Source organism: Astyanax mexicanus, chromosome 3, assembly GCF_023375975.1.
Source record: "Astyanax mexicanus isolate ESR-SI-001 chromosome 3, AstMex3_surface, whole genome shotgun sequence".
Lineage (NCBI taxonomy): Eukaryota > Metazoa > Chordata > Actinopteri > Characiformes > Acestrorhamphidae > Astyanax > Astyanax mexicanus.
The window spans coordinates 50,542,157-50,556,789 of NC_064410.1; the positions used below are offsets into that span (position 1 = coordinate 50,542,157).

The 14,633-nt window shown below is 35.8% G+C and overlaps 2 protein-coding genes across 2 annotated transcripts in view; one reads left to right on the forward strand and one right to left on the reverse strand.

Annotated features, from left to right (window-relative positions):
• The window catches only part of rad21b (RAD21 cohesin complex component b), a 634,821-nt gene that overhangs the window by 234,117 nt on the left and 386,071 nt on the right, over window positions 1-14,633 (reverse strand). The window lies entirely within an intron of this gene.
• LOC103037052 (probable methyltransferase-like protein 24) lies at window positions 303-12,238 on the forward strand. Its single transcript, XM_007245771.4, has 5 exons — window positions 303-715; window positions 3,633-3,731; window positions 3,837-3,952; window positions 9,771-10,005; window positions 11,266-12,238. The coding sequence occupies exons 1-5, from the start codon at window positions 410-412 to the stop codon at window positions 11,575-11,577; spliced, it is 1,068 nt and encodes a 355-aa protein (XP_007245833.4). The 5' UTR covers window positions 303-409; the 3' UTR covers window positions 11,578-12,238.

Here is a 14,633-nt window from a genome sequence, read left to right on the forward strand (position 1 = left end):
TTTTCTGCAAATAAATGCTCTAAATGCTCTATTTTTATTTGGGATTTGGGAGAAATGTTGTCTGTAGTTTATAGAATAAAACAACAATGTTCATTTTACTCAAACATGTACCCATAAATAGCTAAATCAGAATGTATAACTTACTGTTTTGTTTTAATGATATAACATAAACTACTTTCTAGCTGTATAAAGTATTTTTCTTTTATTATGTATAGTTTTTGGATACCACTGGTGGCACTGTGTGTGACCCCCCCTGTCTCTGGATGCCTGCACACACCCCTTTGTGTGTGTTAGTGTGTATAAAGAGGGGGTCGCTGAAGAATGCACATAATGCCGCTGGGCTAGCTCTAGTGAAGGGTCCAGCTGAGCCGGCTGCTTTCTCAGCAGAGCCCTGGAGCTATGAGGAGGGATGCAGAGGGAAGGCATGGCGACCTGCAGGAGCGGCGGGCTGAGGGGCCTTGTCCCCCGGGTGTTCGTGTTCGCTCTGTCGCTGCTGCTGCTCCTGCAGCTCATGGTCAGTCTGGCGGTGCTTCGTAGTTCCCCCGGACCCGCAGAGCAGCCCGTCTTCACCGTCATTACCATACAGGGGGCCGTGCGCCCCGGCGAGTCTGTGCGGTCAGCCGCGGCGGTGCTGAGGGGTCTGGAGAACCTGCCGGAGGACGAGTCTGCAGGACTGGCAGCTGACGAAGAGGAGACTGAGCTGAACCCACAGCAGGTAACTACAGCCAGCAGCAGCAGCAGCAGCACTGTGGAACTGCGCTTAGAACAAATTATTAACCATGTGTAGCTCAAACTAGAGACCAGAGTGTTTAAAGTTAGTTAGACTTAGTATAACATTTTACTAAGAGCAGCGAGCTGATTCATACTGACCCAGATAGCAAAGTATGTTGAATCAATGTTGATTTAAGGTTGTAGTTTTATGGGACAGTTTCCAAAGGATTAAACATTGGCTTTGACTTTACAGCATCTTGTATTGAAATCTCCTTTAAAAGAAAAAAAAGTCTAGGACTTGGTTTAGACAAGCAAGTCCCTGTCCGGAAAACCAACCCTGTAAATATGTATTTATTGTATTAGAATTTACTTATATTAAATAATGTATACCTTTTTTGTATTCTATTCTCATAGCATGTACATAGGCCTGTCAGGATCTTTTTGTGGGCGATATATTTTCCCAGAAATTATTGCTATAATCAATATTATTGTAATTTTAAGACCCTTAAATTTCACTGATGTAATGATAATAGAATATCATAATAATAAAAAAATTTATACACTTTTACAGAAAACTAGATTTTAATATTCATAGTTTGGGAAATTTCTTCACCTACTGTAGGCCACACTTCATGTATGGAGTCTCAGTTATTGAAGCATTGGTCTGGTATTGCTGGCTAAAATACTCTTCAGAGTTATATATGTATATATATAAACATATAAATAAACACAATAGACGATATCACGATATCAAACATTATTGAAGTCAAGTCCATTTATTGTACGATAAGTCGATAATGTTATTATTGTGACAGGCCTACATGTACACTTTTAAAAGTATACATTTCTTGAAATAGGAACCTATTATTTGTGGAAACCTTCAAAGAAGGTTTAAGTTGCAAATATTGAAAGCACCTTAATTAATTGCATAAGCTTTGAATGTTCCTATAAAGTATATGTTTACCAATGTACTGTGTTATAGCAGTATAGAAAGGGACAATTAAATAATAATATTATTAAAAATAATAATTTTTATTGTTTGTTTGGAGCACTTTTCACCTAAAAGCATTGTGAGTGTAAAAAAAACCTCAGCCATTCAAAACCTTTAAATAAACTCAACATTGATGTAAAGGCTTTGAATGGTTGAGGCTCCTATACACAGTATCAGAAAATGTTAGTATTAAGCATTGGGAAGTATTAAGATTGGCAAAGGCTGTTTAAAGGCTGTTTTTTCCATCATCAACATTAAAAATGTAATGGAACCTAAAAATATATACGTTTGTTCAGTGCTCTCTGCTATCAGTGGGGTGACCAGAAAGTACAGGACAAAAGTTGATAAGCAAAAGTAAACATATTAGTAAAATCTGCAAATTACAGGGGAGGGGAATCCCTTTATATTAAATGTGTGAAAGGGTAATGATTCTCTCTCTCTCTCTCTCTCTCTCTCTCTCTCTCTGTCCCTGTGTCTATGACTCACATTTTCCTCCATTGTGTTACCATGGTTACTGCATTACATTGGACGTTTGTGTGTTTTGGCTTAAAGATCTGTTCATTGTTCCGCTTTTTTCTTAAAATACACTTTTCTATCAGACCGTATCAAGTTCTCAGGCTTGGACAACACAAAGAGCACATTCTCTGACCCAAAAACATGCTGCAACTAAGCCTTATCCTGCCAGAGGCATTTCACACACACACACACACACACACACACACAGTATGAGAGAGCATGAGAGGTGAGAGCGTAAGAGTGAGTGCGAGAGAGACACACATCTAGTTATAAGTTATAAGTTGGTTTGGTCCTACAACCTCAAATCAGAAAAAAGTTCTGGAAAATGCAGTGCTTCTTATATTCATTTAATTTCAGACAGTACAAACATACAGCTCTGGAACAAATTAGGAGACCACTTCCGTTCCTGAATCAGTTTCTCTAAGTTTGCTATTTATAAGTATATGTTTGAGTAAAATGAACATTTCTTCCAATTTCCAAATACAAATATTGTCATTTAGAGCATTTATTTGCAGAAAATGAAAAATGGCTAAAATAACAAAAAAGATGCAGAGCTTTCAGATCTCAAATAATGCAAAGAAAACAAGTTCAGATTCATAAAGTTTTAAGAGTTTAGAAATGAATATTTGGTGGAATAACCCTGGTTTTTAATCACAGGTTTCATGCGTCTTGGCATGTTCTCCTCCACCAGTCTTACACACTGCTTTTGGATAACTGTAATCCACTCTTTGTTAAAACATTCAAGCAGTTCAGCTTGATGGCTTGTGATCATCCATCTTCCTCTTGATTCTATTCCACAGGGTTTCAATTTGGTGAAATCATTTTTTTTATTTTAATCATTTTGATTGATTGATTGATTTTAAGCAATGAAATGTTTCAGATGTTATTTATCCAGTTTTTCTGCACACACATTTACATTTTTAATTTCCAAATCCTCCACAAATTCTCTGTTATGGACAGGTCAGGACTGTGCCCATATCTTCCAAAAAAAGATCTGAAATACAGATTTGCCTGACCACAAAACATACTTTGACTGATTTGCTCACATTTGCTTTGCTAAAGACCTAGACTTTTAACTTTTTTTGGAGTTTGTTTCAGGCCTAAAATGCAGGGATGGATGTGTGATTAATTAATCTGCAGTGAAATAAATGTCAAAGTAAATGTACGAAACATTGAGTTCTTTTTGCATTTGATACATTGGATATAAATGTGGTACAGCATGTGAATTAGCTGTTAACCATTTTTGAATTATCATCACAATATTAATTCCTTAATAGTCCAGATGTTCCAGATTAATGTTGATGAGTGTGTTCATATAGATAGAAAGCATTTTATTATTGTGCAAAATGTTACACCAATCATATAATAGCAATATGACTGCAGTGTTATAACTCTAGTGTATGTGTTTCTGCAGGTCACTGATAGAGAGGTTGTGCTTCAGCCGTGGGCATCAGAACAGCCCTCCTTCAGCACTGAAGTGCAGCGTCTCACTCAGTTCATCACTACACCAGAGGTATCCACTCCTTCAAACATACCAGCACATTCTCTGTCTCTCACACACACACACACATCTATGCATACATACACAAAGACTCATCCTTACTCTTTGTTTCTTTAGGTGAATTGTTCCAGGTGGCTCGGTTCAGTTGGGCCTCAGTCTGCACTGGAAAGTTCTGACACTCTGTGCATGGACTACTGGACCAGTGGCAATCCTTGTGTGGCTTACTCCTTCAGGTAAACACTTACTGTACTTTTTTTATAAAACAGTAAAACATTTTTTTACAAATATAAAATATGGACGAAATTATTGGGACGCCTGCTCATTCATTGTTTCTTTTAAAATTAAGGGTCATAAAAAGGGTTTTCCTGCTTTTGTTTTAGTAACTATCACTACTGTCCAGGGAGTTACAGTATTTCTGCTAACTGTTGGAGCATTACTATGTGGATTTAATCTTCCTAACATATCCCATAAGTACTGAATGGAGCTCTGTCATTCCAGAGAACACAGTTTTACTTTTCCACAGCTCAATACTGGGGATATAATATCCCTCTAACCCATGTCCGGCATTAGGTACAATGCCAATAAGTTCATATGTTTATGTTGATCTGCTCCACAGATCTTAAGCTGTGCGTGTGCATTTGCACATCCATGTCAGCAATAGTTGCAACTTAAAGTGCCGTAGCTGAATGCATTAAATAAAAGGGGTGTACACAAATATTTGGACATACAGCTCTGAAAAAAAAAATAGAAAAAAAGAGACCACTTTAAAATGATGAGTTTCTTTGATTTTACAAAATTGAAGACCTCTGTAATATAATCAAGAGGAAGATGAGTGATCACAAGCCATCAAACCAAACTGAACTGCTTGATTTTTGCACCAGGCGTGTAAGACTGGTGGAGGAAAACATGCCAAGATGCATTAAACTTTGATTAAAAAACAGATTTATTCCACCAAATATTGATTTGTGAACTCCTAAAGCTTTATGAATATTAGCTTGTTTTCTTTGCATTATTTGAGGTCTAAAAGCTCTGCATCCTGTTTTTTTATTTCAGTCAATCTCATTTTCTGCAAATAAAGACTCTAAATGACAATATTTTTATTTGGAATTTGGGAGAAATGTTGTCTGTAGTTTATAGAATAAAACAACAATGTTCATTTTACTCAAACATAAACCTATAAATACCAAAATCAGAGAAACTGATTTAGAAACTGAATGAGTCTCTTAGCTTTTCCAGAGCTGTATATTGTAATTTAGAGCATAACCTCATGAATACAGTTCTTAGCTTGATGTTTTTGCTTGTGTGTTAAATACAAAAATGTTTTTAATGAACACATTATTAAGGGAAATATTCTGTCAGTGTGATTTCTTTGTGTAGCCAGATTAAAAGTTTATGTTCTTTTAACCAACACTATGGACTTCTGTGGTCTGCTTACCATTGCGTTCTTAAGAATATAACAATATAACCTGTGTATCATGACACATCTACTGCATCGGCCTGGATTTCGCTTACACTGATTTTCAGCCTCATAATAGTCTGCCTTATTAGCACTGGCTTTTTTTTGGGTCATCACGCTTTATACACATCAGCAGAAACTCCAGATACAAACGGCACATCTCGAATCTAGTGTAAGTGTTTTGGTAACTGTCTTGTGTATGAACTAACGATGCTGGGACACACAGTTAGGAAATAAACAACTGACAATGCAATCGTCCAATTATTTATAATGCTCTGAAATAAGAGAACTGTGAATAAAATGGGTTGTAATCCTCACACAGTTCAGCTCTGCCTGGACAAGCTGACAGTCTGTACTTTAACTGTAACTTTATACTTGTCAATACGAAAGTTTACTGTGGTTCAATTCACAGCATAAACAGCACACTGTCACTGTCCGTTCTTTATAGACTGCACTTTATCTTACCACAGTGTTTACAAACTTTCTTCATCCAGGTTTCTTCAACTTATTATTACTCAAGTGATAGACTAAAGAAATGCTGAATGACTCATTCTTCTAGTTTTCTATTATTGGTAAAAAAAAGAATTATAAAGTAAACATAATAAATAATATTACATGTATTTACATATAGTGTTGTGATAGATCTTTAATCAAATCAAAGTTTTGACCTTCTGTTTGCTATTTATGACCTGTAGGCCTCAATGATTTATGCTCATATAACTTGTTTTAGAGAAAAAAGAGTGGATTTATATATTATCAATAACATTTATTTGACCAAAAATAATAAACATGGTAAAGAACAGAAATGAAAAATGATAAATGGTACAGTTTAAGTGGTTCCCACTTACAGACAGTGGTGAATTTTATAAGATTACTCATTGGTTGCTAATTGGTTGCTAAGGATTCTCTAATAATCCAGAATCTTGAATCTGTGTTAATATCTAAAAACTGCAGAAGAAGAAACCTGCTGAACACAAATACATGTGAGAATAACATGACCTGATACATGATCTGATACATGATCACAAGCCTGAATATACTAATGATATAATATTTATTTATTATATTGTATTTAAGCATATTTTTACACCCATAGATATTAATTTCTAAAGACTGTTCAGTTTTGACTGGGAATCAAATGGGTATTCAAAAGCAAAGAAACACAATTTAATGTACATGATCAAAATGAATTTTAATTGTTTAGATGCCTGGTGTGAATAAAGTAATAGCACTCCATGATAATCAGATTTAACTAACTACAGTTTTCAGATAGAAAACTTTTAAATCAGTCAGATTTTTCCAGAACACAGTTCAGTCTTTCATGATGCAAATATCACATTTTTAATTCTGTTTCTTTCACAAGTGAGATACTGTATTTACAGCATAACAGGTATTTATAACTGACATTTCAATCACACTTTAAGAGGAATGCTGTTGAAAGATAATGTTCACTGACAGTAGAGCTCCATAGTTATTTTGTAGGGTTAATGTGTTTTGTGTGAGAGAGGACCGGGTGTTTACTGGGGGAGTGTTTATTTGTGAAGCCGAGGGGAAGGACCGAACTATTTACATTCCCACAGAAGAATGAGAATAGGCCTTTCCTGCACAAGAAAGCTAAAAACAAAAGCTGGTGTAAAATTGTTTTTATTCATCTGATAAAAAAATGTTGCTTTTGTTCAATTAACTCATCAATTCATTCTTTCTGTGAGTATTAAACTCTGTGGAAACACCAGCGGTTTGTGGCATTTTGTCATTCTCCAACAGTATGACTAAAGAACAGCTCAGCCAGTTTGGACTGCTTTGCCTGTGTTTACTGACCAGTAATCCTTAGAGTGTAATAAAAGTTGCAGTGGACAAGGGGTTAAGTAAATAAGTAGTAAATAATAAAACCACATTACCGCATGAAGTACTTTTTTAAGCTGACAAACTGACATTATTTTTACAGCTTCTGCAAGCAATTTTACTAGAATTTAAAAAGTATTAAATTTACTAATATATATATATATATATATATATATATATATATATATATATATATATATATATATATATATATATATATATATAATTTATACTAATATATATTTATTTATTTATTTAATTAAAAAAACTTTCAAGAAATATTTTGCCTTTTGTTTTGCCATTTTAGTTTTTATTTAAATTGGATTTTCCATAGTAAATAGGTTTTAATAAAGTTCCCTTTAAAACACTGGTTACATTGTGTGGTTCATAAAACTGATTCTGCTTTTTTCTTATGCAGCATTAGAACCTCATTTTGAGTACCTGTAACAGCTTGACAAAATCTAATGCCATGTGAAGTATAAAGTAAAAAAAATCTTAATTTATACCAATAAAAGTACTGACTTTAATATACTCAAAGAATAAGGCTCAGTGAAGTACTAATGAATTAATTAGGCACATTTAGGCACGCAGATAAATGGGTAAATTGTTTAATAATGCTAACATTACAAGTAAACCACAACAGAAAAGGGTAAAGCTGAATCATGAACTATAAATCGAGCCAGAGTCAAAAACTGAAAGAGCAGTCAGAACCAGGCAACAAAAATAAAAGGGCAAAAGACTAAACAGAAATTTAATAACTGGGCAGAGATCAGTAACAGGCAGACTAAACAGAAATAAAGCTCAGTACACAAGAAAGGTAGATTGGCAATACTTTGCAAAGAACATGACAAACTAACGTATTTATACAGACAGGCTAATAACAAACAGGTGCAGGGAACCATGTGACTGCAGTGTGGGAACTGTCTCTGATTGGCTGGAGTCAATCACATGACAGAAGCAACAGAGGCAGGTTGCTAGAAATCGTGACATTCTTATAAATGAAGTAACAATGTACCCTGACAAAACATCATCCATGTAAACAAATAAACACAAGGACATTGATCTGTAAAGAAATTGAACAGAAACAATTTGTCAAAATTGTAATTTAAAGTAAAATATATATTCAATTCTGGTTATATATAGAAATATTATTTCAATAAACATATAAAACCTTGTGTAATCTGTAAAATCAGTGAATTTCTTTCAAAGGAAAGCATGCATTACGTCTGACTGTTTGATTGTGTGTCTGACTCAGACCTAGGATAGAGACGTTTAATATATACTGATAAGGAAATTAATTGGTCTACAGTCTGGATATGTGTGGATGCTACTTCTGAACATCCTGATCACAAGGTTAATTCATTTCATTTCAAGTTTCTACATACATGAGCTCCAGGAAACTTCATATAATGACATCAATTTCTTTCCCTTCTTTCATCTTTTTCCTAATGGTCAGATTGTCCATTGAGGAGTTGCAAGAAATGTTTTATTTGTTCTTCTTATCTGACCTCATTAATTCTGCTGTACTGTTTAATGTGATGTTTTGACATTATCTATCCAGCAATTATGTATCCTGTTTGTTGTACTAACAGAATTAAATGCAATCACATCACTGTCACCAAGCAACTAAACCAGTGCACTGGATCTCTGCGGCTTTAGTAAGGTATTCGAAGATATATATAATTTCTGTTACTGTGAAGAGTTAAGTGGGTAGAAGATAAACTGATCTTTAAAAGGCAACATGTGAAACAATAAACACTCTCTGCCAAGGATAGAAGTGATAGAGGGATGAAAAAAAGGAAAAATCCCATTTTTTTTTTTGTGAAATTGTCAGTATCAGAAACACATATTTGTCATTTACCTCTCTCTGCACCTAACACTGTGAATATGTATGGGAAAGTAACACGTCAAGGCTATAAATCAGGGCTTGCTGTGGCGTTATCAGCTTAGCTTAAATACATTAATAGTCCGTTCAGAGTAGGGCGTACAAACTAATGAACTGTTTGACCCTGCTCACATCGTAAGCGTGGAGGAGAAGTCACATATCTTAAATGAGGCCTGATAAAGCATTTGTAACATAGATGAGGTAGGCGGATCATGTTTATGAAAAGTGCATAAATCTGTGTAACACTAAGCCATATCAGTATCACTCTACTGCATCAGGTCCTGTGCTTCTATCATTTCAGATACTGGTTCTGTGTCTCTCAGCCTGTAAAATGCATGTGAAAATTATGACTTTCACATCCTGAATGTAGCTGTAGACAACAGACAATTCTCACATAATGCTTCTAGAGTTTTAAAATGAATCTTTTACATTTCAGAATCTCTTTTCCATCATTCACTGAATTAAAGAGTACAGAGCAACTTCTAGTACAGTCTGATTCATTTGGGTAGAACTGCCAGCTATGGTTCAGTTCATAGAGTGAAAAAAAACACTGTTAACTAGGCCCATCACAAGGACTGTTTTCCTGGACGATATACTGACCCAGAAATAATTGCGTTAAACTTTTTTTTTTTTTTTTTTGGCATTTTATTGCCGTTTTATGCCATGGATATAATGACGAAATCATATCATAATAATGCCTTTACTATTTTAAATGCATCGAACATTTTAATTATTAAGGGTATTCACACATTGGCACTGGAATAAAATCTTTGAGTAATTAAATAAACTAAATAAATAAAATAAAACTGTTGTTTTTAAATTATACTAATTGGCACTGTGTTCTTTCTCTCTCTCCATCTCTCTGCAGTCTGGATGGAAAGGATGCAGTGTTTCTGGACTCCACGCTGAGCCTGGGGTTTGAGGTGCATCGTTTTGACCCCAGCAGAAGGCTCAGGCACAGTGGTGGGTCTGGATTAGGATCCATTCAGCACCATCAAGCCTGGCTGGACTGGAGACGCCCCCACGCTCGTCCTCACAGGGGGGTTCTGGGTACTGTGCCTCGCAGGCTGGCGGACATCATGGCCTCCCTGGGCCACAGAACGGTACTGACACACGTCTGTCTCTCCTCATTCTGATTCTGTGAGCAGCTCACAATGCCCTGTCTGATGCTTTATCACCATGGAGGCTACCATGGCAACAGTGTCTGGTGACTGGTATAGAGATGTGATGTCCGCAGGGAGTGTGTGTATGTTGTTGTTAATCTTTGATCATTAGATAGAGACTCTGCTGGCTCCGTGGGGAACATGGGGGTTCCACAGTGGAGAAATGCCTCATTTCACATTCTCTCTCAATCTCTCTCTTCTGTCCTTTTATTTGTCTTGTATGCACATCTTATTTCTCTTATATAGTCGGTGTGTGTATTGATTATAGTTACACTTATTTTGCTTTCAAGAAGTGTTATGTTGACTATATATTCAGCAATTCAATCTATTATAATCAGTTAATTTACTTTTTAATGTTTTTTTTATTACATGTTCATTGCACTAATTAAGCTATAAAGAACGTGTTAATACTTCGAAAATATAAAACAGGGTTAAAAGCTTTTTATTGATTTTTCCCATTTGTATATCAACACACGTAATATTACGCTATATTATAAAATAATGCAAGGGAAAACATGGAGATAATAATAAAGGAAATGTCAAAAGTGTTAAAAGACAGAAGGCTAGTTCAGGTTTAAAGGTGACGAGGTGAAAGCTAAAATGCAAAAAGCAATTCAGCTACAATTTCTTTAATCTGTAACAGCACATGTTGTTGAGGGAATGCTGAGAGAATCTTAACACTGTTTGTTATGACTTGAGAATATTATAGTTTTAAAACAATGCCCAGATGTATGTGGAAAGCCCTTCTAACAGATAGATCACTAATAAATAGATTATTTTATTAATCCTAGAGGGAAATTCACATGACTATGTTTTTTACACTTTGTATTTAAAGGTTTCTTTTCACTAGAAACCATTTAGTACTTGTTTTTGAAATACAGTAGGTCACTCTGAGTTATATATGCATTCTGCATGTGAAACTGTTCTTCAACCACCCCCAACCCCCATGCATTAGAAAAAAAGGTGAATCAGGAAAAGCCCTCGGACTGACCTCAACCAGTAAATTAAGATTCATGGCCACGCTCACCTTGGCTTGTAACCGCCCACTCCTTCATTAAACTAAAACAGCCTTGCACACTGTGTTTATTACACATGCATTGTGTGTTTATTACACGTACATCGTGAGTATATTACATTGTGTGTTTATTACACATACATTGTATATTTAATAAATATTTTTATTTGTGTGTGTGTGTACAGGTGGATGTTGTGCGAGCGGATCTTGAGAGTGCAGAGTGGCGTGTGTTGGAGAGTTGGGTTCAGGATGGAACTCTCGGAAAGATCAATCAGCTCATCCTGACAGTTCACCTCCAGTGGGCGGGGTTTGAAGTTGGTGGCACTGAAGTGGAAGTAGTCCGGTTCTGGTACAGCATACTGAAGGCTCTCCACAACTCAGGACTCCACCTCGCTCACTCGACTTACGGACCAGGACATACAGTACTGAGACATGAACTTCCCGGCACACACAGCTCATACACACTCAGCTGGGTCAGGACCAGAGAGCACCTCTAACCTGTGCTTATAAACTGTAAAACCTCTGATTGCTTATTGGAACTATGGGAGCTATGATGTCTTGATCATTTCTGCACCAGAGGAATGATGGTCTTATTAGACATGTGTTAAATGAAGGTATGCTGTAAGACTTTCTGTGTGGATAATATGAAGACAAAATTGAATGTATTCAAAGACCAAAAGATTTTATGGTGACTGCTGGAGATTAACAGTGCATTCAGTAATAAAATGCACTTTATTTCCTTATTCGGTTGTGGTACAATCATTTCTAAAGTGTTTTTTATATTCACATTCTATAAAGGTTTGAACATTATTTTTTTAACTGTAATATCACATTTGGGCAAGTGATCATTTTTATGACATTTAAATTTGAGTTTAGGTTCATCCTATTTTCACTAATCATACTTGATATGCATCTACAACTTAATTTATGTGATGTGCAATGAAATACACTATGTATTTTCTTAGGTTTTATTATCGTTATCTTTATAATCAATACCACTGTTTTTGGAGCTGCTACCCCTTCTACAGTTCAAGATAGTTGCATTGGTTTAACTCTGACACAAATGTCCTGATCTGAAATTCTGTGCTTGTATACAGCTTTTGTGTAATGCAGTGAAATGTGTTTATAAACCTTTAACCTAATTTTTTTACTTCTCTACAGGTTGCTTTTGACATAATTTATTCATGGTTTATAGTATAGCATTATAGCATTTGCTACTTTTCCTTAAATACACTTTGCATTACATTACATTTGGCAGATGATGACTTACAATAATGATGTACCTATAGTAATTGGTAAAAAAACCAGAGTTCCTTTTGAAACTTGTGCTGCTATCCTCTGTGGACCACTGTTGATTCCTGTTTTTATTCATTTAGCTGCTTCTGCTAATTTAGCTGTGAATGGAGGTGAAGTTTGTAAACAACTTTGCCCCGGAGATGCTTCAACACCCCACCCTTTGGCCGCTCGCGTCACAGGTTCACTGTTTCCAGACCAGCAAGATTGTGGGGCCAGATCGGAACTGGCTTTTCTGGCCCAGAACCTGTGATTTTGCGGTGAAAACGCAAAGAACCGTTCGGGAACCTGGCACCAGCACCGGCACCATGCCGGTAGAAAGAGGACCATAGAGGACCAAAATTACACTGATGTGCCAATTAGTTATGTATCCCATGACTTTTGCCACATGCAGTTGAAGCTAAAGGATGCTGCACTGACCTGCAATGAGTGTTGGCCTCCTGCATTTGAATGAATAATTGAAATAATTACTACTACTGCACTTCAGTCTTCAGTGCATGGTAATGCCTTCTATGATGTATTCCTGGTACACAAATGACACTCTTAATTGAGAAATGTTAAATATCTGCACTATTTCACAAATTAAATACTCCATTCATCATTCATCCTCTATGACGTTGCACAAACTCCAATAATCCACATGGCCTTGCTATGAGCACATTGGCAGTTCACAAGATAACATATCACAACTGATACAGGTGTGGATGTTTTCTATGAGTTCACAACTTATAACCAATTTACGTACTGCTGTCCTATGACTTCCGGCATGACATTAATTAACAAGTGTCCATATTCCATTCTTGAAGTGAAGGACAGTGGCGGGAGCATCTACATGTCTTGTTTTCAGCAGCAGGGGCTGAGAGGTGTGAGAACTGAAGGAAAGATGAACAGATCAAATTACAGAGAAATCCTGAAGACAGCTTTATGGTGAGAGTTAAGAGTTTAGGAGCTCAGATTGGGGTGAAAGTTCATCTTCTCACACAACCTGAAACTCACAGCCCAGACAATACAGGAGGGGTTCAGAACAGGTCTGTGGACATCTGTAGCTCAGACTTTAGTAAGGTTTGAAATTTGAACTTTAAAAATGGAGCCCTGAAGGTAGTGGTATATCAACACTCCCCATAAACTGGACAAAGCTTTAGAGAGTCTGCAGAGTAAATGGATACATACAAACAGAATAAAGTATATATTTAAGGTCTGATTTATACGTGCATCCTCTTCTGTGCTGTTACTGAAGACTATTATTTGTGGAAGAAGTCATATCCTATATTTTTCTTCCAATTGATTTTTTTCTATTCTGACATTTGTGTGTTTTTATGTACCAAATGCCTATGTTTATACCTTTAGAATTAACCAGGCTTTTTAACATGCCTTTACGAATAATGTGCAGTGTTATGCAATTGTTTGGAAATCTTTGGAAATCAAATAATGATGTTTTTTATTAAGAAGTATTAAACACAGCCTCTGTAGCTAATCATTTAATAGCAAAATCATTAAATACAGTGCAAAGCAACTCTGCCTTTTCTAACATTTCTAACATAAAAAATCATGTTAATGTTCAGACACCTTAAAATTTTCTAAAGCTCAGGTTTTTTTTTGACAAGGTCTCAGATCTTGATTAGCGATTTAGGCCTGAGTCATGTCACTACTTGTAATTAGAAACTGTCAGCTGAATCAAATTAAAGCTTACTCTCAATTTGAAGGTTTGAAAGTATGCGGCAAGTTATGGATGATGACTAATGAAATCTAAACAAAGCAGAAATGAGAAAAGAAAAAAAACACATTTAATGAAAAGAATGTCATGCCAACTGTAAAGCATGGGGGTGGTTGCATTGTATCATAAACTGAAGTTGTATTGCTGCAAGTGTCAAAATTGCGTGATTAAAAAAAAGAATGAATTACACAAAATACCAGCGAATCCTAAATACAAACGTAGTGAAGCTAAGAAAAAAATATGTATTTTACAATACCTCAAATCTCACTGCAAGTTGTCCAGCCACCATTATTTATAAAAAATGCTACAGTTAAAATAATTCCACAGTTAATTCCAACCCTGCAATGTGATTGGTTGAGAGGCATTCTATGAGTGCCAATAACAGCAGGTAATGCACTGTAAACGAAGCTCTCAATGTATTACTCTGCCACATACAGGTAACCCAGCAACGATGCAGCGCTTACAAGCCAAACAGCTCAGCTACAAACAGAGCAGCAATGGAACTATTTTAACTCACAAAGTGTTTATAACCAAACAGATCATATT

Bases quoted from the DNA above. Each gene is read 5' to 3' on its own strand.
- LOC103037052 (XM_007245771.4), top strand. From the start codon at position 410: ATGCAGAGGGAAGGCATGGCGACCTGCAGGAGCGGCGGGCTGAGGGGC. The intron at 716-3,632 runs GTAACTACAGCC...GTGTTTCTGCAG, and splicing joins CTGAGCTGAACCCACAGCAG to GTCACTGATAGAGAGGTTGT. The intron at 3,732-3,836 runs GTATCCACTCCT...TTGTTTCTTTAG, and splicing joins AGTTCATCACTACACCAGAG to GTGAATTGTTCCAGGTGGCT.